The sequence below is a fragment of the Pieris brassicae genome, chromosome 10 (assembly GCF_905147105.1).
Source record: "Pieris brassicae chromosome 10, ilPieBrab1.1, whole genome shotgun sequence".
NCBI classification, from domain to species: domain Eukaryota; kingdom Metazoa; phylum Arthropoda; class Insecta; order Lepidoptera; family Pieridae; genus Pieris; species Pieris brassicae.
The window spans coordinates 829,826-857,531 of NC_059674.1; the positions used below are offsets into that span (position 1 = coordinate 829,826).

The following is a 27,706-nucleotide window of genomic DNA, read 5'->3' on the forward strand; positions in this document are numbered from 1 at the left end:
CAGTAAAATATAAGTTTTTGATAAACTATAGTTCAAGAAATTTCACTAATAGAATATAGGCGAATAAATGTTTATCTGTGGTCATTCTACTATATTACCATTTCACATCTAAAGCTTGTTGTCTATAATTTTCTATACACTGTAAATCCATTATTTAATATACCTACGTTGATGAAAAAAGATATTGTATTACATATAGCAAGAAATAAGCATTGCTTAGAATGGCCCATTGGCCAGGAAAAGGAGAGAAAGCCCACCTGGGAATATGAAATAAAAGAAAAGTGTAGATAGTATCAAATATGAGGGACTTTGGAGCAGGCCTTCACCCCTTTAAAGGTGTATTATAATAACATAAATTAATGTAACTTCAATTATAGTATTCGAATTTTATATAGTAAGTAATAGAAATTGTGGTTGTAATATTTGTATCATTTAGCTGATGTATATGTGATATAATCCATAATAATTTCATTAAAAAGTTATAATGTAAAAAAAATATTCCAAAAAACCCAAAGAACAAATTAAGTCGTTATTAAAAAAATCTGTGTTAACAAAAATTTCCGGCAAAGAATGCTATTAAAAAAACCAATATTTGAATAGACTAGTATATAACTTGATAAATAATATAATTAATTATCTTTTATATAATCTATAAAAGTTATATTTAAATGAAAACAGATTCCAAGAATTCTTACCAGACTAAAACGCATTTATGAAATCTGAAAATAATACAATATCTTTGAACATCGTAATTAATTTAATTAAAGGATCATCGACAGATGAGACTCTCTTCCCGCGCTGCGCAGACCCCGTGCGGCGGTGCCAGGAACAATTTTCCATTTGCGCACGCGCACAACTGGTAGATATTTTGATGGTGCGGATCGTGCGTATGCGACGCTGGAGGTGGCAGTGGCAGGGCCGATTTTAACTTTGGCATATAAATACTGGGCGCGTCTAGTCTTATCTGAAAAGAAAATTAAATACAGTCGGTACTAATTTTGACTTCCTTTAAAATGGGGTAGTCATAGTATTTTTTAAGAAATATATACGTAATATAGAAAACTTCTGTTTGGGTATCGAAACCAAAGGCGAGTGTAGTTGGTTTGATGCCCGCATCCTGAAAACTAAACCGGAAGTGGATTGAACACAATTTATTAATGCCATGGATTTTAGTGATACTGTTTAATAATTTGCAGTAAATTCAAAATTAGTAGCATTTAAATACATACCAGTTTTTGACGTTCATAAGTGTACATTGTGTTACTTATATAAATAAATGAGTTTGAATTATACAAATACTTAGAAACACAAGACGTTATGTTTTTTCTATAAAAAAAGGACTTTGTAACCCTCTGACACGAAAACTAAAATCTTCCTTAATTTAACATTTCAATAAATAAGTCACCGTACCGTGACCGTACCGTATGTAAATAATTATAAGTTTATAATAGTAATACATAGCTTCAATCGGTATAAAAAGTGTTTTCTTAATGTTTATAAGTTACTTTTTACTTTTTTTTAGAACAGGGATGATGTTGAGTAATACCGCCCATAGACACTTTCAATGTAACAACATGTACAGTGCCAAATAATTTTCTAAAGCGGCGGCTCAAATTGGTACTACCGTAGCCATTTTGAAATGTCTGACTGAATATTGTATTTTCTTGGTGCGTACAATAAATACCTTTACTATTTACCATCATCTGATAAAAAATCCAGCTAAAATGTGTTTATTTTTATTCCTTGCAATATTAATGACAGTGGCAAAGTTTTTATCATCGAACGGTTCTAATAGCTAGGTATCTTAAAATATATTATATTATAAGTACAGATAACAAAACCTCATATCAGTTGTTCCTAAGTTTGTGTCAATTTTATTTAAGCCTACAACTATATTTTCTAGATACTAGTATTGTTTTACATTTCAATAAAATATTAAGTTAGCCTTTATGACTTCAAATTATTCCCCTTATAATGGTTGATTTTTATTAACTGGCAATGCTAATCCGTGACAGCGACGCTCTTACCGGCCAAGAAAAGCATGTGTCTCTTACACAAATATATTATATATTGCGGCAGTGCAATTCATTAATAAAATCTAGAAAAAGTAAGAAATAAATAATTATTTTTGTTATTTTTAAGTAGGTATTTGTAAAATCCATTTACTGTTATATTTAATGAATTGAGCGTTTATTTAAATACTGAAGGTACAATATATAGCAACAAATCACAAAAAATCGGCGATTTCAAATAGGAGTCATATATCATTTTTATTGCATCCGTGAAGAAACAACTGTTACAATAATGTATGTTTCATAGTGTACTACGAAATCCCCCACTCAGCGTTTAGGGTGCCTTTGTAAGCATATATCTTAAATTATAACTACATGTACTATATATTTATTAGTTTAACACAATGTATGTAAATTTAAAATACATGTTATATTATATATAAGGTATAAAAAAATGGCATCAATACCTTTAGTTACCGTTATTTGCATTTTCTGTATTATTAGTTTATGTATATTGAGCAATAATAACAAGAAATAAATTAATAAACTGTTTGTTAAACAAATGTAATTCCTACGAACTAAAAAATATATTTGAACGTGTAGTATTAATATTGTGTATATTTAAATGATTTCATTAAATGGCAATGTTTTAACTAAACGACTCATAATTTTACATCACAACATAAAATCAACTTGACTGAAAGAAACAAAACTAGTACTTCTGCTCTATGCTCCAAGGTTAAAAGGTTTTATAAGCTATTTATATAATATTAAAAGAATTTAAGCAGAATTCATACCGATCCAGCAGTAGACCGCAACTTAAAGTTAGTTAAACAGCTCGCGCTGATGTCACCAGCTCGGGACTCCAGCGATATCGTTTGGGACGCGTGCATTTCTAAGGAACGTGTGGGCGACTCCAACCTTTGCAAAAATAAACATATACTTTATAGTCTTTTTATACTTTATAGGTATTAATACTTAAGGACAGCTCACAAGCCTTTGCTATACAAAGCTACACTAAATTTATTATATATTATATAGAAGCTACAATGGTATTTTTTCTATGTACGCATTTAACATTCGCTCCAACGGTGATGGAAAAATATTGTCAGGTTGCCTTAGACCCAAAAAGTTGACGGCGTGTATCAGCCACAGGAGGCTGATCACCCACTTGGCTATTAGATTGACAAATGATCATCACATACAGATACAGAAACCTCAGAGTTCTGTATAATAATTGTGTCTGGGCCACAGACCTAAAAAGGTTGTAGTACCACTTTTATTTATTTATTTTTATACATACTAAACTTCCTTACCTTGCCTTGGTTGGGAAAAGTCTTTTCATATTATAGTATGTATGAACTTGTAATAAAATTACTTTGGCTATACTATTTGTATCTGGCTGGTTTTGGTATGATGAAAAGTTTAAATTCTTAAGAAAATAATTCCAAATTCAAATTAGGAAAATGATGATTTTTATTTATTTTTCGTACTGCCACAATGATATTTATCTTGGTCCGTATCTATTTCTTTAAATTATTCATATTTCTTTACTGAAATATTTTTTCTTTAGTTTTAGTTATTTTTATTAGTTTTGATACACAGACTCCAATGTATGAGATGCTAGTTTTTATTTTACACACTTTCACAAAACTAAGCTGTTTTCTATATGACTAAAATTTCTTGCGGAGTTCATATGAATGGTGCACCGTAGCGCTTCATATATCAGTACCTTCATATAAAAAAATATTTTATTTCACTTCACTATAATGCATTTGCTTTTTGAACTACCGAAATGGATTTAGTAGAAGTAATCTTTAATGACCTTCAGTCAATAAAATACCCTTCCGATAAAGACTGGACGCATCCACTGACTAAATGGATAGCCCTTGTTGTATACCTTTAATGGCCGACTCACAAGCTCGCTCGGTAATATTTTTTAAATCGAATTGATTTAAATTCGAATTTAGAACGATGGCATTATAAGTTTTAAAGTCAATGCGACAATCGTGATATAACTACAATTGTTCAAGAACACTTACATAAGTTGTTTAGAGGGTGGTGCTTTAACAAGTGGAGTTTGGACTGCGGTGTTGAAGGCTGCACCCGCTGGGCTGGATATGAATAAGTTGTCTGCGCCGATAGTGACCGCGTCGTGCGAAGCGCCGAGTAAAAGTCCACCGCGAGAGTCTCTTATTTCTAAACGGGCTACGTTCACCTCTAAACGATCATGACCTGTATAATAATAAAAAAATAAAAATTTGTTTATTCATTTTAAATATTGCATTGCAATGTGTAAGGTTTGGGAACCCTTTTAAGTAAAAAATACCTGGCTCCCAGCTCTTCCATAACAAACTTAATTATACATTCCTTAAAATATATCTATACATAATTTAATTTTTTTTTTTTTTTTTTTCAACTGTGTGTAGGTGAGTGAGTGAGTCAGTGAGTGAATGAATAAAGTATGTAACTACATACTAGGTCTCAGAAGAAGCTTTAACACTGCGTAGTATGAACACACATATTAGCCAGTATTTTAGTCGTATTTTGAGATTGTAGACGGTGAGCGGATAGATGTTAAGCAGCCTATTTATTCAACCATGAAGGACATTATTCTTTTTATTGCACACCTAGGATACAAATTTACAAAAAAATATTTTTTCTCAATCAAAAGATAATTGGATATTTTTTTAACAAAGAGAATAGAGGAGGAGGAGGTACATAAGTAGTGCTGTGTTTTATTACATGTGTTTATATATTAACCAATAATTATGTTTGTTTATTTATAAATATAACTACCTAACTACCTACATAAATATTTAAGCCAATTTTGAAAGAAATCTTCTATGAAAAGAGAAATTGCAACGACTTCGATTATTTTTCTTAAAATATCAACAGATTAAATACTGTAATCTGTGTAATTCTAACTTTACAATTTTTATTCTGTGTTTAAGGTATAAACTGTGATCTATCGACGCATTAACGACTGCCCAACAATGTATTTACGAACCAATTTGACTAAGGATCCTTCAAGAAAAGAGCGTACTAATTCATAAAAGGCCGGCAACATACTTGCAAGCCCTCTGGAAATGTGAGTGTGTATGGGCGGCTGTAACCAGTGATCCTCCTGCTGGTTTGCCCCACTAAAAATCCACTAATGCTGGTTTAATTTTAAATGCCTTGAAGAGATAAAAATAAAACATTTTACTTACCTAAATACAGCCTGCTCTGTACAAAGCCATGTGCATCTCGAGTTGATACAGTGAAATTCCTTGACGACTCAATTGCTATTGGATGTCCTCGTCGCGACTTGATACTTGACGCGAAAAGTGAATCTAATACAAGAGCTTGTCCCAACAATTGTAGTCCCCCTGGTACAATTCGTAGTTGACCCATTCCTTCCTATAAATAAAATATATTTATTGTTTTCAAAAATGAGGATCTTTCTGCCTTAATAATTTCGTTGAATATATATTTTTGTAGGTTTTCGTAGGATCTAATATTTATATTCTGAGTATTTATTGGCCCGAGAAGGACTCTAATGAGTAATTTTGGGAGCGCTACCCAGGAACCCCGGTTAACCAGCAGATCAAACAACGCAAATGGAAATGGATAGGCCAGGCCATACACTCCAAAGAAATGCCAATTAAATCCCCAAGCAGGCTCTTGATTGGAATCAGAAGCATCCTCGCGGAATCTAGCCTCTGATCCAACTGAGGGTAATAGTAGATTAAGTCAAGTCAAATTACAAAAGAAAATAGCTTACATCATTAATCCGATTAAAGCCTAATTTTAGGTAATCAATTGTTCCATATATAAAGTTGAATTTGCAATGATATTATATACATATATTTATCAATATATGTGTGTATATCATATATTTATATATGTGTGGTATTAAAAGATACTTACTGAATTAAAATCTAAAACTTTCAAAACCCAAAGCGTCAAAGCGAGATTGATTATCATCATAAACATGAGTGCCATGACAAGAATGTAGAGGCATTTCTTTCGCCAGCCATAAATGCCAACTTTGAATTGGCTATTATAACTGTTTCTGATCGAGTCCGCCTTTGTGTCTCGGCCTGCATTGTTGTTGAGGATTGGCTCTGGGGTGATCTTGTCGGCGTAAGGGATTCTGAAAACAAAATATTGCTTGTTATGCGACGTTTCATTACATCAGGGTAAATTCTATTGAAATGTGCTTTGGAAATTGAATGCCTGGATTAAAAGGATTGGAATGTCATTATTTTTAATCTGTAATGCCTGCGTTTCATTAATGAATTTATTTTGTACTAACACTGGCTGCATATATATTTTGGATTGGCTCTTTTAAGTCCTCTAGAAAGACATAACCATATCCTATCCTACTTAAATCTGAATTTTGTAAATCATATATTTTTTGTAGTCTATTCTAATTCAAGAACTGAGAGATTAGGTTTTAGTTTTTTTTTTGTTTTATTTTCGATAATGTTCGGTAATTCTATTATTTTTCAGTGTCATATTTTTATAATAAAATTTTGTTGATTTGGTTTTACATCTCACACATTACATCTTATTTTAGTAGTGTTTTCCCTTACTAGGGTTGCTTGGAAGAGATCGGTTGCTGACGATAAGGCCGCCCTTTGCATATTAATAATTTAAAATGTAAAATTTAATGTTTAAAATTTTTCATGGTGCTGAACAGGAGGCCAACGGCCAAGAGGATCAGCTGATTAAGTGATGGACACTCATTGCCCGAAGGCTCGCGAATGTGTTGCCGGCCTTTTAAGAATTGGTGTGCACTTTTCTTGAAGCACCCTAAGTTGGAAATATTTCAGTGGGCTGGTGTTTCCGCATAGTGGTGATAAACACTTTTTGTTAATATTATATAATCCATCTGTGGCTATATCTTTAGTTTAATTATTATATAGATTTTATTTTCACAGTAGGATTACATAATAAATAAACAACAGGCATCGAACACACGAAAGTAGCTTAACCACTAAGCTTCCACAAGATAGGATTTTTATTACAGTATGAATAGATCAACGTAAATAAAAGCAAGAATCTCATAAAATATTTGAAGCTCGCTCCAAATATATTGTAATGGAAACAATATTTTGGACTACGATGAAACGTTTACAACTAGCTCTTTGAAACACATCTCCCTTGCATAAATCATAACTTTATTTCCTTTAGCTCAACAGATCGTAGCGTATCCCGCTTTGGTATACAAATGCTTCTAAAGTAGATTGTATTAAATAATATTGTCACACAATTGTTACGTTTTCTTATTGCTGACGAAGAGTCTGGAGAATTGTTATACGAGTATATTAGGTTGTTATATACTAAATTGGCGTTTTGCTAAGGAATTCCAAATTCAATTTTTTACAGCTATTACATTTGTTTTTCAAACAAATGTAATAGCTGTAATACAAACCGTAATTCATTTCATATTCGCGTTTTTTTGCGTCGTCGTTATTTATAAAATGGAAAACTTGAAAGATAATTGAATAATACATATATCGTTATTATAAACTGAATTATTTAATACAATTATAACTTTATTTAGAAGAAACGATTACTTTTACATATTTTGTTATCATTTGTTTAATGTTCAATTTCAGTTTTCTGTTTTTATCTATAATGTAGGTACTTTTGCTTTCTCTTTATTTATTATCTTAGTTGATTTTTTTATAATATGTGTATGTGTAGCTGAAAGATTACTTATAAATAAATATATGAATAATGGAGTACCAATTTTAAAGTCCTAGAACTACTTTATGTTAGTAAAAATTATAATTGAAATGTAATAATAATAATTAAAAGATTTCTACCAATAATTTTCATTTATTTAACGTCGTTTATTTGAGTATTGGAAGATTATTCAAATTGAATTATGTTTATAAGGGATGTATCGATACGCCTTTTTACCGATACGATACGGATACGAACGCTTATTGAATTAAAATGAAGATTTTTGTAATTCTGTATTTTATTTAATTTAGTATCGAAATAATACTAAGCGCCATAGCAGTTAAAAGCCAACTAAAGTGTCTAGCGAAATGGAATAAAAGGAGGGACAAACCGGATGAGAGAGACAACAGACTGAATAAAACGCAGGGATTCCCCGAGCATAGATAGTCCGTGCATCGATTGCAACTATCAGTATCGGATGTATCTCTATTCATAAGTGTACATAAATAACCTACATAAATAAATAATATTTGTAGTAGGGGCCAATTTTTAAAATTTGTTTTTAATTTATTTGTATTAATTTTTAATTACTTTTATTTTGACTACGTAGGTTAAGAAAATTGTAAACACTGTATATTTGATTGTTATGTTTAGTGTTTAAAACTCCAAAAACTTCTTAAGCAATAAACGTACATAAAACGACATATACTATGTTACGTCGGTATAACGTATTACACAGATATTATATGCATATCTGAAACCATAATCGTATGCATATTTCGCGTTATAAATTACACAATTTACATAGCAAAACACTGATCCGTTAAACAGGAATAAAAATTGTAGTTTTATTTTAAGCCGCGGCATCAGTTGGGCTACGTGCCTAATATACTTTGATCACGCGATGCTAGATTTAAACCAAGCCGTACAAAAATTTTGGCTTGTGCTTTTTATAGCAAAAATGTGGTCTCATTGAACTTATCTATAACAGCGATAATTATTTCAGATAAATGTTTTAGTAATTCGTTCTTAATTGCTATGCTATATTTATGTGTAATCACATACATATAGCATAGCAATTAAGTTAGGTTACATAATTTATATCAAATGATCAGATATGCAACTTTACAGAAATTGGTTAAATAAAGTTAAATTAGATAAAGTTCAACAAAAGGCTTTTATTATCATAGACATGAATACAAATAATACAATTATTTCGTTTTCATTTTACTAAGGTAATTAAAGAATTGCAGTAATTGTATATAATGATTACTATCATTGTTATCGTTATTATATATTTTGGTTATTAATGGCTTCGATTAACTTTGAAACAATCGTAGTAGGGACAAGAAAAAGATGGTGCGTAACGGAGAAATGTGAAGAACGTGAATGCGGGTAAAGAAGTTTAATGAAGCAAGTATACATACAAAAGGAAAACATCAATAAATATATTTTTTTATAAAATAATTAACAACTTGTCGAATGTGTTGTATGATGGTGTAAAAGTGCGAGTATGTACTTGAGGATGTCTATGTGTGGGGTGCTCAAGATTCAAGTAATTTAGCACTATGGATATTATTAATATTCATTCATATACCACGATAGTTTAAACACGTCAAGGCTTAAATAGTGGTCGTCGTATGTCCGGGTCTACACGATATTAAACTTAGTTTAGGTTAGTAAACAAAATAAAACACTTATAGTGGGGCATGGACACCGTAACAACGCATTAAGATTGTTTTAAGATCAACACATTATGGATGCCAATATCGAACGCGATGCATCAAGGCACCCTTTTCCGATTGATGGCATTAAAACTGTTCAGATTTCGCCAAATACCAGCGGCAGAAACATAGCTGTAATATAACGCATGAGAGATTTTCTACTACTATTAGAATGTTATTATTTTTATATAGGTCTATGCAGACCCTCTAAATAAGTATTATTTCTATTCAAACATTTGGAATTTTTTGTGTATATAATATATTTTTCACGCCTGCGAAGATCTTGATAAGTTTTCCAAACAGTTATTTATTGAATTGTAATTATAAATGAATTATCGTGCATTATGCTATGGTAATTAGAGGTTACCGTATGTACTAATCTCAAGCGAAATGAGAGAATTATCTTTAAATAAATTCAAAGCTCCCGTTCACTGTAAATAAAGCTTCTTATAAATTGGACGAATATTTAAATGATCCTAATAATTATCATTGGGATTGATTCACTCAAGTTCAAACAAGTTGTATGACTCAAAACTTAGCGATTAAAAAGTGTGGCGGAAAGTTTCCTACCAGTTATTTTGCCCGCTCTACGCCCTTGACTTGCGAACTAGCAATAAATAGAAATTTGCAATTAATTTAACTTACGTTTCTAAGTGTTCTAGTTTACCTATGTGAATAAAGTTATTTTGACTTGAGACCTTCTAAATTGTGTTTCTCATTTTCTTTGTTCCTGTACCATCAGTATTTTGTTCCATATGTGATTTTTTTCACCATGTGTTCCGCCCATTTCCATTTCCACATAAGTTTATTTACATTCATTCTCATACCTTAGTTATTCATAATATTGTATTCTTTAATTTACATTACCGTTCGTATAGCTCCTCTGGCGTAGTAATGCCAACAAGAACAAAGTAAGCAGTTCTACTCAAAATCTCGCCATTCCCCAGCATTGCACGGCATCATTTCGTATAGCGCGACAAAATGTTGGAATAATCCCGCTAATATTGGAATAAAATGTTCAAATAAAATCAAATTTCCTTCGCAGTTATGAAGTACATCTAGTTACTCAACAAAAATTCCACGAAATTTAGTTTTTAATCCGCCCAAAAATGTTTATTTATTAACAATTATTCTTGTTTATTTTTATTGACTTTATACTTTTATACTGGCTTCTTTACGTAGACTGTTAATTTTTACTATTATTGTTTGTTCTATTCTTATTATTTTTCTTTTTTTGCGTCTGAGGCCCAAACTAACTATTTTAATCTCTGGCAGAATAACCAGCAATGTGGAACACGTATGCTTCTCAGCATAATGCTGAGCCAGGGCCAGCTACAACGACAAAACACACGTATTATACACTTAGAATGCACCTTAATCTTAACCTAAAAAAATATTTTTTCAGGTTAGGTTAAAAATATTTTTATAGTTTTTCATTAGTAATAAAAGTTACGTCTATGTTTATGTATGTACAAAAACTATATCTATTGTAGTATAAATGGGTAGGTACTAATCACAATTAACGTCAACGTTAATTTGTTAATCCATACGAGTTATCGACCATCGAAAATTGTGTATTTCTCAAATTAATAAATGCACTTTTATTTTAAAGTAAAATCCGCCGCAGCGAAGTTAAATAGCTGTTTATAACATCGAAAATCGAATGCACTTTCATATTCATGGATTGACTTTATAGTCTTGTTAATTCAGAATTTTAACGAGTCTTTTTATAAAATATTTCGAATACAGCCGACTGCACACATTTATTGCTTTTTGGTCTGCGGCGAGTTTATTGAAACACGTTTTCAAAAGACTTTATATTTACGACTGATCATCGCTTAATTAATTGTTACTAAACATTTTAATAATATTGAATTAACTATATTTCTCAACTCATTAACGAATGTTTGCAGTTAAAAAGGTTAGTTTAAGTACCATTTACCTAGTAAATCTATTGAGGGATTTTTTTTTCATTAAATGCTAATCTCAGGTACTACTTAGTTGAAATAATTTTTGAGTTTTTGTTCATCTATTTGTCGATATTGTAATGTGTGACATCACGACTGTCTCAACCCGGCTATTGTCAATCCAGTTACATATAAAACAATGTGTGAATAGGAAAAACACCTCATTGAATATTCTCATTACAATGTAAATTTATAATCCTTTACAACAATAAATAAAAAGTGTCATAGTTCTTCGTAAATAACTGTTTTAATCTCATTCAATTATTTAAAAGTATAAGTCAAACCCACTAAATTTATACGATTGTTTTAATATTACAGGTTTTCTTTAAAAAATAAAGTGTATTAAAAAAATACATATTCAAACTCATGTTACTAAATAAATATATATCAAAGGCAGACTATTATATTTAAAGCGACACGTATAGTAATGTATGTAGCGTCAGCAACGGCTATAAATTTTCAAGGATTGGGGAGCGACAGGAGCACTGTACAGTGAAAAATTCTTGTATTTCACCGCAACATGCAAGAATATTGTCCACTTTGCTTACATTCAACTTGACAACAAAATTTATGTATCCTTTAAGATAAAAAAATAATTGGAATGCTATAAATGAACAACGTAGGTATATAAAGGAAATTTGCAGTTTCAATATCACGTATATATTTAAATTTAACTTCCAAAAGTGTCGTTAATCTGTGCTATTTGTTTTAATATTTGCGTATCGTTTTCACAACTTATGCTTTTAACTTTCATTTTTTACCTCGTAACATTTATAGTGTCTATGGGGGCGCAATTAAGTGTTGATGGAGCAACATATCACCAAAGTGCTTTATAGTGCACAAAGTGGATATTGGCTTTGAGACTTCCCAAGACTTTTCATCAAACAATGTATTTTGTATTTTAAAAATAACATCACTTTTTACTATTAGTAAAATTAATCAAATAATTTGTAATAAGTATCTTAATTTAAAATAGACGTTTAATCCGTATTAGCTTTCAAAATAATGTTTATAAAAATACCGAAAGGCTTACAATTACCCTAAAACATTAAATTCTGAGTTTATTTATATTAGGTACCTTTCACAAGTAAATTGATTTCATAAAATCGTTTTGTGATTATTCATGTCAATGTCTAGTTTTTTATAAAACGCAATACTTTATATGCCTAGCTTAAAAGCTCCATTAAAAAAAACTTTTTAAAGGGTGGCACACACCCATAGACACGCATTTTTATAGGTAAGTTGCGGGAATGCATCATACATGCAGGTATCTCCCAGGGAAGACCCCACTGGGAGTCGATTCCAAACTTTGATTGTCGTATAAGAAAGTATCTTGTGAAGAAATTTTGGTGGTGGGTTCAATATCCGTCTACACACCAATGGACTATTTTAACGTGCGCACTTAACATTTGCTCGCACGGTGAAAACATCGTGGGATAACCGGCTTGCCTTCCACAAATAGTCGACGGCGTGTCAAGCAAATATTCATGATACAGAAACAGAAACCCAGAGGCCCAGATGTAAAAAGGTTTTCGCTCCACGTAAGCGTAGGAAAAATAAAATATTCTTAAATAAATGGAACGTTAAAATAAAGAACTTTACAAAGACAACGCTTGAGCCCGGGTGCTCTGTTTATCTCCTCGTCCAGCCTTGCAACACGTTTGGGGGTTTTGTGTAGCATTAGAAACCAATTACAGCATTATCACTACGCCCACACGTCTTTTAAATTCTACTCACAGAACCTTAACTATAATTATACTATGTAATTTAGATAGATATAATTAAACTACCTGTTTATTGGTATAACACACAAAAAATGTGTAATTTATAGTAAGGATTAAGGTTACTTTGTTATTTTCAAGAAATATAAAAGGTTATTTTTATTTTTATGATTATTTTATAAATAGATAGAACACAGCAAATGTAGCATATTCCTTATTTACATAATTTATTGGAGATTACATATTTTTAAAGGTTGGGAACGCACTTGCGAGCCTTGTGGTAAGCCTCCAGCCCATTTGCCTTCTGGTACACGAATATAATTTATACGCCCTGCTTTTACATATATATTTTTATTACATATGTATCTTAGTTTAGCTAAGTTATTGATAACCGAGTCGACAATAGTTTCGATAATCAAACCAGTTCCTCCGAGCGATGTCACTATATAAATTACAAAGGCATTCACATAGTATAGTAAATATTTTCATACAGTTTTTATTGGCTTATTATTAAAGTAATTGTTTTTAAAATATAAACAAAGATTTAATTGTTGCGTAATTTTCGCACGGCAATAGGATATAATCGCAGCAAAAAAATTGGAACAAGGCATTAAGTAGAAGAGTTTTATTTGACTATTACGAAAATTCAGTAATAGGTGTATTGCACACGTCATATATAATTGAGATAAAAGGTATAAATGGGGTTGAATCCAATAAATTTTCCGCGCGGAAGCGTAAACGATGTTCGTATTCAGGCACGTAGCATCGTCTCGTAGCCGATAGCCCGTAGCCCGTAGCTCGTAGCAGGGGAGCGCGTGCCGCAAATGAGGCATATTAATCATCTCCATCACGGCAACTCGACTTCTGAGCTTCCTCCGGTCCCAGATACGCCTTAATAGGACAAGCGATTCCTTTTAACAAAATATCGTTTTGTCAGATTTATTTTTCGTAGTGTTCAAAGCAAGATACACTTGAATTGTGAATGTCCGTTGTGTATATCAATTATAATTGGTAATTATGCGATATTATATGGGTAGTATTTTAACGTTTTAATATGTATACAAACGCTTCGCTCGCAATAAGAATAGTGTACTGTAATCTAATGTCCAAACTTTAACCCGCCAAAATTATATGTAACAAACGGTCTTATGGCTCATGATTAAAATATTCGTGTGTTCATCTTAGTTCTATCATTTATTTATAAGTAATCTTACAGCTACACATATCCATAACATATAAGAAAACACTTAGACAATATGCAAAGCCAAACAAAAGTACATTACAGACAAAAAAGTAAAACTTATAGTAAACATTCAACAAACGACAACTTAATGTTTTAAAGATATAAGAACATGGTACTACTTCTAAAAAACATCCAGGTCTTCCCGCTTCTCATAATATTTCGTCACATCCTCTTTGATAAGGTGGGAAATGTCTACATCTCCATATATTGTTATAGTTAGTTTACATTCTAAAAAATATTATCGAACTCAGAGAAGGGGTCCGTCATCTTATAACAAAACTCGTTGTGCTATGATCAACAATAATAACACAACATACCCTGAAATCATCTATATGAAAAGTGAAATATAGTGTGCAGTCTGCTAATTGGGCGTTCTGCTGCCTGCCCACTGCCGCAATGTCACGCATCACGTCACCCATAGAATATGCAAACCAAATTAAAGCTTAAACGGTAAACTTACTTAAAGTAAGTTTTGTTAACGTTTTATTAAGTCACTCGAGTCTGGAATGATAAAATATTGTCAAAGTGCCTAATGCCTTCGAGTTTAGACCTAATAGCTTTATCGTGTGACTGTCATTGCTGGGTCGTAGGTACGATTCCCGGCTGTGCACTAATGGACTTTTAGTGTATGTGTAAAGGAACACATCGTAAGGAAACCAACATGGCATAGACCCAAAAAGTCAATGGGGTATCAGGTAGGTTGTTCACTTACGTGCCTATTAGAAATGATCACGTAATACAGAATTTTATTCCAAAATTATGTGTTGCTGCAATGGTGTAGTTTAGGTATAAATGTATTTTATACATCAAAAATACGTGTAACTTATTGAATTATCTATAATAACGTGCTAACTAAAGAAGAGTCAATTTTATCCCATAAAACCTTCAAATTTTTAAGCTACTTTTGTCGAGTTTAGTTTATACATTTTAGAATCAAAAATAAAAATCATGATTTTGGTGTTAATCAAAACTTTGATATATACCAATGGCACTACAAGTTTTTAGTTCTGGGCCTAAGATTTCTGTATTTGTTCCGTGAACATTTCTAAAAGGCAACCAATATAACAAAAATATTACCACTTCTTGGTTTCAGATTTCTAAATCTGCGCCCGTACTCTGAAATTTCCAACAAAGTTACCGACTTTGTATGAAAGTCCAGTGTAGTTCTCTGAATACCCGTAGCGCTGGTGTCACAATAGTGGGAAGCACGGTACAACCCATTGACATCTAATATAAGTGAAGTCACGGAGCAAGGACCCTGTGTTTGTCTGGTCAGTCCGACAGACATACTCCACATAATTCCAACATCAGCATTGTAAGGTTCAAGCCTACTGTTGGCTGTTATACTACTAATAATAAATAACAAATGATGCTGGATGGTAGTTAACAATATTCCACTAACGAACCTACGTAATAGTCATCGAAGTTCACACGCTTACACCACATGCATGGTGATTTTTATATTGTATATGATAGTTCACAAATTGACACTTTTATTGTTATGATTTTGTCGCGCTTTAATTAACACGCGAGCTTCGTTACGAGTTTTAATTAACGTTTTATTTCCTGTATTTGGAAATAAATTGAAACCAACTGTACAATTATCTTAAACTTATTATTGTAAATAATATATATTTATAGAAATACTTAGCATGATTGACAAAGTGTTATCAATGTTACATATGCATTGTAGCCCTTTGTCCCGCATAAGCAATACCTGCCAGCACGCCTCTGACGCAACAGCATGATAAAATGGGACATCAGTGCTTTGATCGGATACCTCATATGGGACCGTTCTCTTCCTCAAATTTTGTTTCGTGTTGATTAAATTGTCATATTAAATTAAGTTCAATAATTGTATATAATATAATATATATGTAATATAAAACTTCCGTATAATACATAAATACCAGTCAACTTTCGGATGTAATATAAGAAAATAAGATTTTTATATATTAAAAAGCTCCTATATATTTAGGATTTAAATAATATTCTTGATATTTTAGTAACATATATTTCTATATTATTAGTATGATATTTCTCAGATAGGTTATGAAATTATTATTTAGGCGAAGAAGCAATTTTTGTTTAACTCTTTCTTAACTTAACTTTTGTTTAACTGTGTTTTCTGTTTAAAAGCATTTTAAACTTATACTTATACTATATCTCGTTTAAAATACCTAATAAATAAATATATATAGCAAAGCATTCGTATATATGTTTATAAATGCAGTTATTGCAAGCGAATGCAACACGACGCTCCATTACGTCAGTAATAAATCAAATACATTGAAACATTCTTCCTTCGTGACGAGCGACCATCATCGCAGTCACGGATATTGATTCAAAGCCGCTACTTCCAATGGCTTTTTAGTATACAAATCAACATATATTAATTTAGACAACTTTCATTTTTATGGAATCACTCACATGCTCCCACACACTCACTAAGGCACGATTCGCGTCGTGAAATACTTTAAACAAATGGAAGAAGTGGTTGTAAGCAGTTTAAAAAAATCAAAATTGTGGTTGAAAAAAAATACCTGTGTTTGGAAAAGCTGGGAACATATATATTTTACTTAAAAGAGTTATATTTTTGCAAATACATTCTATGACATGGAGTGAAACGCTGTACTAAAAAAATCGAACTAACAAAAATATTTTGGGTATTTCTTGTTCACGTAAGCAAAAGTCAGTCAACCCTAGTAAGGAAAAATAAATACTTTTGTTGTTGCAGAAGTTGCAAACTGTGCATAACAAAAATAAGAAAACAATTAAGACCAGTGAGTCACAACCTTTTTTATGCCACGCCCATCGTAGCCTCTCTAAAATTATTATGCCCCACTCAACATAATATTTCAAATTTATTATCAAATTTTAATTGATTTGTTCTCTTCAGTAACATAAATGATAGGTTTTATGTAGAAATTCACTAGGAAATTGTTGGCAACAGTAAGTAAATTTTCAAAAAATATAATGAGAAAGTGAATTTCAAATTCCAAATAATTTACTAAATTTTTGAATAGGTCATATATGACAATTCTATTGCTATAGCAATAGAATTACCCCCCTCTGGGGCATGGGCCCACGTTGGGAAACACTGATTTAGACTAATACAATTACAAAACAAATGTCTGAAAATGTGTGCGCGTTCCAGTGTACATACGTAAGAAGTGAAACTTCTTTATGACATTAAATTGGTTAAATAAAGTTAAAAGTTTATTATCACAGTCATGAATACAAATAATACAATTATTTAATTCTACCTTATTCTTAAGTTTATTACAAAATTATATTAATTGTAATAGAATTATTACTATCATTGTTATCGTTATTATATAATTTTGTTATTAATGGCTTCGAACTAACTACGTAGTAGGGACAAGAAAAAGATGGCGCTTAACTCAACAATGAAACGGATTTTTTTTTCCAAAATAAAGAAGTTTCATTGCAAAAAGCTACAATAAATAAATATTAAGGATCAAAATCACAATTAATTTTGGGTTCCAAGATATATACAAATAGAATACTAAACAAGCAAATAATAATAATACAATAATTTAAATAATCGTTGGAGAATAGGTAACAATAGAGGTACTATACTGTGATGCTGATTTTTAGATCTAATTATGAATTCTAAATAAATACATAGAAATTTATTAATGCTCTTTGATCGCACCGCACACAGCTTTTAATAAATAATATTAACAAAACACTAATTTTATACCTCTGGCATTGATGCCAAATAAAGGCTCGCTTTTTGACTCTATTTCAAACTGTATACCGATAGTTACATATGTTAAAAATAATCTAACTTGACAATCTCTGTCTTAATAATATTACACTGTTGAAGTTCACTGGAGAATTCCGATACTCGGCGTAGATTGATGTATGTATTGAGTCAGTTTACAGGACGCTAACGACAGTCTATAAATTCTATTGTCAATACGAAACTTTTTAACCTGTGAACTTTAATGTCTGTAATTGTGTAATTAAAAAAATACTGTTTGTCTGATTGCTTTCGATTATATTTGAGCCAGTGGTTTGTATTTGCTCCAGTAAAGTTGATCCATGAAATAAAATATCGAAACGTTAGTTCCAATTTTTTCTGCACGTAAGCCTACCTAATCAACGATATGGCTTTGTAGAAAAAAAAATACCACGAGATACAAAAATCAGGCACTTTTTTGTCACTTTTCACTGGATCTTTTTTAGTTTCAGAAAAAATACTTATTATTTTACAAATCCTAATTAAGTGCATTTTGTATTCGTATTTTCTTTTGATATGCTGAGAAACAATTTTAAAAATGTAGCTTGAATAGCGTGTTATCGGTTTTCTTAAGGACAGATTAGTAAATTTTAAAATAATTTATATTATATACGATTTAGTTTATAAATATAGTGTTAGGTTGATTATAATTGATTAATTTGTTATAATTATAAATAATGTTACCAGATTTAAAAACATAATCACTTATTTATTAGTTTTTCCCCAAAACAGAGTATATACTGAAAGTGTAAAATAAAGTTCTAAATTTAAATTGTGGGAGTTCTGAAAGAAACAAGTTTATCTCGTTATGTACTTATTTGCGTAACATTTCTCGGCTAAAGTCGGTTTCTAGCAAATTGCATTTGGATTAAGGCCACAGTTTACATTTGAAATTTTATGTCTGGTAATTATCATAACCCCTCTTTCCTTAACCGTAAAAAGATTTATACAATAAAACCTTTTTGGATAATCTGTATTTGTATTCTCATTAATAATGAACAATTAATTAATTTAGAAAAGTTTTTTATTAATTAATACTTCTTCCTATGCAAAAGATAATAAAATAAATCGGACATATCCATACTTCATTTATAAATAAAGATCTACATATATAGCCAAATATGGAATACATAACATACATATAAAAAAGGTCAATTTAATTACATTACGTACCTAATTCTGCTGTGCTGTGTGATTTTATTTTTAATTGTAACAATTAAATATGACAAACGGTCAATTTTTTATAGTTTTAATTAAATTCTGTACCTGACTTACAACGTAGCATGTCTTTTTTAAATAAAGGTTAATTACACGTACAGAGGTCGTTATGCACATACAACCGTAGATATAAAAACAATTGGTCACAATCGAAATTCCAAGGGTTTAATCAATCAAGCTGTCGTGACAAAATAACAGCAAAATATTTGTTCACTAGGGGCGTATTTCAATTAAGTTTCTCATAACATGTGTATGACACGAGGCATACCTGTATGGAGAGATATGGTGCATAGGTAGAGTCATGTTCAGGTTAATACCTCGCCTGAGAGACATGTTAGGCCGGCTCAGCGAAACGTCAAAGGCAAATTGAAAATTAATTTATGCCTGCGAAATTTAAAGCTCTCAAATTGTAAATCACTCAAATCCCTTGCTTACTATTGACACAATTTGTAAAGAAAATTAACTAAGTTATTAGAAAAACTTTATGCGATGATGCAGTGGGGCTTAGTTGTGCTCACAACCATGAGGTCGGGGCTTCGATTACTGGATATTCATGTCCTATATTTGGAGCCTCCTGGTGCGTTCTCGAGCAATCGATATAAAGGTAACAACCGAGTATTTACCCGAAATATTAAGGAACTCCAGATCGCCACTGGAAGAGCGTAGCAGAGGTGAGACGGGTCCCCACTAGCCCATGAATATAAAATAGCAATATGTAGTAATATATATATACACACACGTTACACTACAATATATAAAAAATTGAAAATAATTAAATCAAAAGGAGGGCAACTGGCGGCCTTATCGCTTTCGAGCGACCGCTGTGAGTAAAGAATAAATAAATAAATTAAAATGTAATAAATTACATAAGATAGGCAAGTAGTGCAAAATACATGTTACACACAGTTATATAAGTTACAGTTGTTAAAAATAGAAAGTAAAAAGACACATAAATCACGATAATTTAAGATAAGTCTGACGTCAGTTAGTAGTTAGTAAGAAAGTTAGGGATACGATGTGGACAGGTAATGTTCGCTATATACTTGTCTATATGGATATATATATATCAGGAAATTTCTTATATGTATGTATATATATGTTTGTACAAACAAGTAGTAGTAGTAGTTTGTACCACAAGAGTCGGCGATATTGGAAATTTTATATAATTTAAAAAAAAAACTGGCTATTCAATAGACTTGTGCGCTTGCTTGTATGATGAGTTATGAGGTCACCAGTATGGGAATTAAAATCAACGACAAATAGGACTACTCGTGTGTAAAAACATGCATCCATTGTAGCGATTGTAAATGCGCAAATAGAAAGAAAGTCCATTGGTCCACGGTCAGGGATCGAACCTACGACCTCAGAGATAAGAGTCTAATGCTGAAGCCTATAGGGTAGCTGTTCATCTCAACAATCCATCTCACTTTGTCTTTATATCTTCATAGTTTCAAATCATACATATTCGTATATTATAAAATCTATATTTTTTTTATAAAATCGATTGGTTTATTTTGATGGAACCACCAGTATATAAACACGAGCTACTTGTATTTTAGTCACCTAAACTATTAAGCAAACGCAAAACATATTTTATGAAAAGCCCTAATCACGTCAATTATTTAAATGTATGTAGTTATTACAGTCGAGTACAAGTAGAAGCAATGGAGCATGAACGCACTCGCGGGACGACTCCGAAAAGAGTCGTAAATACACGCTCACTTATAAATTAGGATCATAAAGCAGTTGCCGAAGTTTGCTAGCGTCCCGACGACCATAAAACAACGTTGACATCTCTGAGGGATACGCTTGTCTACCCCTATTCGATCTTTCAATTTGACTAAATTGTTATATAATGAAACAATCATTATTCGCGAGAGTTTTTTCGCATTATTAACAGTTTTTTCAAACGGTTAGAATTTTGAATTATAAAATGGATTCGACAACTTTCTGCTTTTTTATCAAGACATTGCACCGTGTCACAAATCTGACTGCCGCATCCACCGCTTACTCTAGATTGAGCTAGTGACTTTATTCTGTTCTGAGACTTCAAGAGAATGCTCGCTACACAAACAGTTTGGTTAACGACAAATCGTACAATAAAAATGTTATCGAAATTGTATGACCGCTATAATCGTTGTATCCGGGATCTGTGAGTTATTACTAAGCCACGAAATCATTGTAAAATGTTTTAATGAATGAATATGCACTAAAATCAACAAACTCAAACTCAAAATATCTTTATTGATATAGGTAAACATGTACACTTATGAACGTCATAAAGAAGTTAAATCAATTGTAAATTTACATTTACTACCAGTTCGCAATTCAAGGGCGTAGAGCGGGTAAGAAGAAGTGGCAAGAAACTTTCCGCCATTGTTTTTAATCACCAAGTACAAATTGTTTGAACTGCAAACCAATCCCAAGGATTAGGATTATTTAATTATTCGTCTAATTTATAAAAAGCTTTATTGATTAATTTACGTTTAACGAGCGCTTTCAATTTATTTAGTGATAATTCTATAATTTCGCTTGGGAGTTTGTTGTAAAAACGAAAACAATTTCCATATAAGGAGTGGTTTATCTTCTGGGGCCTGGTTGGTCGTACACTCAAATTAATTCTATTTTGCGTATTATACTGGTGAAAGTCACCATTTGTTTATATTTTTTTGTACATACAACAAGGCTACAAGAATTTATTGACCAGATACTGTCATGTGAATATAGTGAACAAATAGTAAAAACAGTTTCAAAGTGGTTGAAATTTTCAAAGTATCTGATAGGAATGTTTTGTCACGATAAAAACCAAATACAAATGTAATAAAACGACCGCTGACATGTGTATAGGCCAACAAAAGTAATTGCATTACAAATTAATGAGACGTGATTAAACTTCGTTCATTGATAAACGTCTGTTAAAAACCACTTTGCTTTTAACGCTCGAAAATTTATAAAATTAATTCAGCAACTCTATGGAATTACTAGTAACATTATATTTATGTAATAGAATTTCATAACGCACGATGAGAACGCTAAGCTAGAAGCATGCTGGAGTGTCACCGTTCGTTGTTGACATCCCCGGTGTTTCTTACAGCAAAATAATGAAACTCTTTACTCCTTCGGTTCTTGGCTGATTGTGAAGTTTTTTTAATAATAAATCAATCTGAATGTACCACTTTCTTTGCAAATAAACGATATATTATAATTATTGCCTAGACAGTTTAATATGGGGAATCGTGCCCTCTAATAGGCCACATTTCACTTAACAGGTGGGATTGTGGCCAAACATCTGTCCAGTTCTCAATATTATTAAAAAAACGAACGCAAGAACGCTCTAATGTTACGATTTTATTTTAACAATAGTAAATTCTAGATCACACTTAAAGAGGCACTTTCGAATAAGCAATGAATCATATTTGCATATGTGTGTAAAACACACATGAATAGATATTTGTATCGCCTACATGGTGTACTAATAATTAAAAATCTTTGTAGACGATTATAATACTAACATGGAAACGGTTTATCTACGACCGTGTTCTTTATATAATTCATTTACGTTTGAACGCTAATAAAATATGTATATATTTTTAGAATTATTAAAAAACTTTTTGCTTTAATAAAACACGATTTCATTTAAATGAGTTATGACTATTTCACGTAGTTTCAGTGTGGAAACAACTGCTTAATTTGCATTAAAATTTCATTTCTCTCCCTTTTAAAGTAATTTTTGTTATAGAACGAAATGTAAATAAAATTAATGGCTAATGGATAGGCATATTCTCGACCTCTTATGCATTGAGCAAAGGTTGGATAAACATGTCTTTTAGATACTCCAAACTTACTATTTATTGCAGTGAAACATCTTTATCGGCGTTGGAGAAAAAATTACCGTCACATTTTTCGGTTACGCGTCATCTTTTTATTGTCCCTACCACGGTTGATTCGAAAAGACTAGACCATTAAACAACAAAAATATATAATAACAATGATAGTAACTATTCTATTACAATTAATGAAATTCTGTAATAATCTTAGTAGTAATACGGTAAAATGAAATAGTTGTATTATTTATATTCATGTCTATGATAATAAAAGCCTTTTGAATATATTTATTTTCTAGTGAAATATTGAATCAATTTCTGTAAAGTTGATAATTTTTCGAAAAATAAGGTCATAAAGAAGTTACACTTCTTACGTTTGTACAATAGTAAACATTTTTTAAGTTAACGTTTCTGCGAAGAAATTGATGGAGGAAGCGAATAATGCAGAACACAAAGAAACAAAAATAATAATAACTAACAGAAGAGTTTGATAACAAAACTATATAAACATTTGATATATATTTTTGGTTATATTAGGTCCTTAACACATAACATATGAAATTGGCGTATTTTGTACTGGCCACTTTAATCACGATGTTCTCTGCAGAACAAGCCCCGTGGACGGCCTGAGACCCAAGTTGATAATGAAGTATTGAAGGCTATTGTAGAAGCGAATCCATCGCAAACCACGTCCGAGTTAGCTGCAGTATATTTTAGTGGTGTAAGTGATAAAACTGTTTTAATTCACTTGAAGCAAATTGGGAAGATTAAAAAGCTTGAAAGGTGGGTACCTCACGAATTGACTGAATCAAACCGGCAAACGCACGTCGACTGCTGCGTTACATTATTAAACCGGCACAATAATGAATGTATGTATTTTAAACCGAATCATTACCCGTGATGAAAAATGGATTCTTTACGATAATCGGAAGCGCTCAGCGCAATGGTCCTGGCCAGCCAGCCAAATCCTGCCCCAAGCGAAAATTAACCCCAAAAAAGTTACTTGTAAGCGTTTGGTGGACTAGTGCCGGTATTGTTCATTGCAGTTTTCTCAAATCTGGCTAGACTATTACGGCTGATGTCTATTGTCAGCAATTGCAAACCATGATGGAAAAACTAGCGGCTAAACAACCTAGGCTGGTCAATCGCTCCACGCCACTGCTACTTCACGACAACGCTAGACCACACACTGCACAACAGACGGCTACCAAATTAGAAGAGCTTCAATTGGAATGTCTAAGACATCCTCCGACTCCCCGGACCTTGCTCCAACAGATTACCATTTTTTTCGAAATTTGGAAAACTTCTTGCAAGGGAAAAAATTTAACTCTGATGGGGCAGTCCAAATCGCCTTCACAGATTTTATTGATTCCCGTCCGACTGGTTTTTTTAGTAAAGGGATCAATGAACTACCTATGAGACGGCAAAAGTGCATAGAAAACAATGGTTCATACTTTGATTAATTAAATATATTGTATTTAAAAATATTCGACTTTTTGTTCCTCCCATATAAAACGCTAATTTCATATGTAAGGACCTTATATAAGAGTATGGAACTACAGTGGAAAATGATGATTATTTATTGCAACACGAGCTAAATATTACAAATTATACTTAAATTTTTCTTTAGGCACAGACTAACAAAGTTTTATAATTAGAATTTTTAATGGTTAAAAAAATTAGTAATTTAATCTATTTGTGATATTATTAAAATAGGATAATATGTAGCATGTGCTGATAGATGTATATGTATTGTTGAGTCCTTCAACGATGACACATGACACAAAAGTTTATGGTAAAAGATTGGGAGAAGGAAGAAGTCGTGGTTTCGAAACGTACGGCAGTGGTCGGCATCACACCTGCCGAGGAACTGCTTAGACTACCGCAATGTAACTAGTCTAGTCTAAACAGTTTAAGTTGTTAGCAGCCAACCTTTAGTAATAAAGTGGCACCTGTTGGAAAATAAGAAGATTTATTTTTGTCCAAAAATAAGTGTATTTTATCGTTATGTTTGTCTTTCTAGTAGACGATTCGAAATCGGTTTAATTTTTATTTAAAATTTGTCAGGAAATGTCGTGAAATCGCTGGAAGTAATGTAACCACACGCTTTACTTATAGTACTTCAAGTTTGTTCTGAACTTTGCCCGGAGGGCGTAAAGTCAGCTACGACATCTTAACTTAGTTTGCATGTCCAAGCATTTCGTTGGTATTTTTTCGAATAATTTATTACGCTGCAATTTCGTCTCTTTAATGAATTTTACACTTTTTATCATATATTTTTATCAATATGGAATCACAAATATGATATTTTGCTATTTAAAAAAATAGTTTATTGGAAATATATATATTTTATTCATTTTTATATATTAGGGGGGCAAATGACCCTTTGGGCCCATAAAGGGCAGTCATCGCAGTCCATAGACAGCCATTTTTAGTGTGTCCGTTGCCGGCTTTTGAAAGATGAGGTCTAACTTTGAATAGTTGGAGGTCATATCAGGAAAGACCACCGCCGGGAATCAATTCCACATTTCCATTTCTATTACACTCATAGGACAGTAGAATATACTCTCGAGTGCATTGCCGCCCTTTTAGGAGTATGTATGCTCTTTTCTTGAAGGACAGTTACTTAAACTTGAATATAACACGACAGTAAGATATAGCTAAACATTCAGTATTTTTTAATAGATAAGTTGACTTTTAAAGTGTTTTTATTATTGAATTTTAAATAGTGATAATTATGTATGGTATTTTAATTAAATACATTTAAAATAACATAAAATAACCAATGTGTTTGTCAAAGTATTTAATATCAAACCTTGAACCATTGAGCCGTAAAACATGAACCACTATGCAGCTACCAGGAAGACATAACAATAGAAGTGATTTTTACAATGTTAGCTATGTACATAATGCATCCAGTGCCTAGAATGCGAGATCAGGAAAGGTGCGTGTAAATTATTCAGGCTGTGCGAGGTTGCTCCCGCGAGCTTCGAGTGGAATACTAACATCTGTTCCGTGATTGTGTGGGAGAAATCTGTTTCAATCATTTGATTTGTGTTTTTTAAAACATTTGGTGATTCTTTAGATTTATTAACGTTTCTTTCAATTTTATGCCTAAGTTTCTGTACCAGTTTTATATGTATTGTTTTGTACTAGATATAGATTACACAGTACAGAAACCTTGACGCGTGTAGACCACACCACAGTACAAATTTACTTATTTAATTTAGGCTAAAAAATACCCTGAAACCCAACCCTACCCAACTCTTTCCGTATCTCAGTCCTGTTTCGTATACCTTCTGATTATAACAAATTACCACTAAATATATATTTGCATCTTACAATTTATTATAAGTAGGCAATATGTATATATATATATATACACTGTGTTTTATATTTATGTTTAAATGTGTATTCCGTTTCGGTTCCGTTGCTTTTGTATATAATAATTGTTTAGATATTGTATAATAAGTAGATGTAGGGAACAATTTTTCGGGTGTAATTTTAAAATCCCAGGGGAAAACATTAAGAAAACGCGGATTAATGGGGTTGTCCTTTTCACTCTCCTTTCTCTTAATTTAAAAAAAAACCATATCAAACAGATATTCGTCTGAAAAGAACCTGTTTTTATTAGTACTATGTATGCTTCTGCAGCCTTTTTTGGTTAGTCGGCTAATTTATGTTTAAGTAAACATTAAAACGAGTGTCAAGATCCAATCGAATCGCTAGCACGTCGCTACCCTATTACTACTAACTAATTGGACAAACTGTATTACATCCCTCACCGTTTTTTAAATATTACAGCTAATTACACAAAGGGCCTTAATTGATAATAAAACTATAGGATATATAGATAACAGAGATTTAATCAAAATGAACTTATGGCAGAAAGGTTTGTAATAATTAATCTACTATAAAACCAAAATCAAAATCGCTACAACCTAATAGTCAAGTAGGTGATATTGACACACGCTCGGATTTTTTGAGTCTAAGGCAAGCCGGTTTCCTCACGATGTTTTCCTTCTCCGTTTAAAAAACAAAAAGTCCATTGATGCACAGCCGGGGTCGAACCTACGACCTCAGGGATGAGAGTGTGAAAGTCGCACGCTGAAGCCACTAGGCCAACACTGCTTTTATTAACAACTAAAAACAAATGACGACAGTGTTTTCAGCTATTAAGAAATTACAACGGAAATAACGGCAAAAATGACGTGAAACCAAAAACTAAATTGCTTCACAAAACAATAAACAATTGTTGTTATTACCCTCGGTCGGAATAGAGTTGAAATATACTGAACAATGCTTCGGCTACTACGGCTGTTTCATACATAACAGAGCAAAAACGACCAACAAAAATAAGGTGAAATATTATCTCGCTACGAACTGAAACGAATGTCCACATCGTCCAACTATATTCGGATCAGTTCGGACACGTGAATAACAATTACTATGTTAACTAAATCTAGATTTAGATGTTAGAATTGCATGAAATATTGCCATTCTTTATCTGAATTATATTGACAGTTTTGTAAGTGAATCATTGTATGTT

The 27,706-nt window shown here is 31.9% G+C and overlaps 1 protein-coding gene across 1 annotated transcript in view; it reads right to left on the reverse strand.

Moving 5' to 3' along the window:
- Positions 1 to 769: 769 nt before the first annotated feature.
- LOC123715583 (delta-sarcoglycan-like) overlaps positions 770 to 27,706 on the reverse strand; it is a 40,508-nt gene continuing 13,571 nt past the window's right edge. The window contains exons 2-6 of the mRNA XM_045670725.1: positions 5,925 to 6,150; positions 5,225 to 5,414; positions 4,055 to 4,247; positions 2,810 to 2,933; positions 770 to 964 (exon numbers count right to left, since the gene is read on the reverse strand). Coding sequence (XP_045526681.1) covers positions 770 to 964; positions 2,810 to 2,933; positions 4,055 to 4,247; positions 5,225 to 5,414; positions 5,925 to 6,150 — 928 coding nt within the window. The remainder of the gene's footprint in view (positions 965 to 2,809; positions 2,934 to 4,054; positions 4,248 to 5,224; positions 5,415 to 5,924; positions 6,151 to 27,706) is intronic.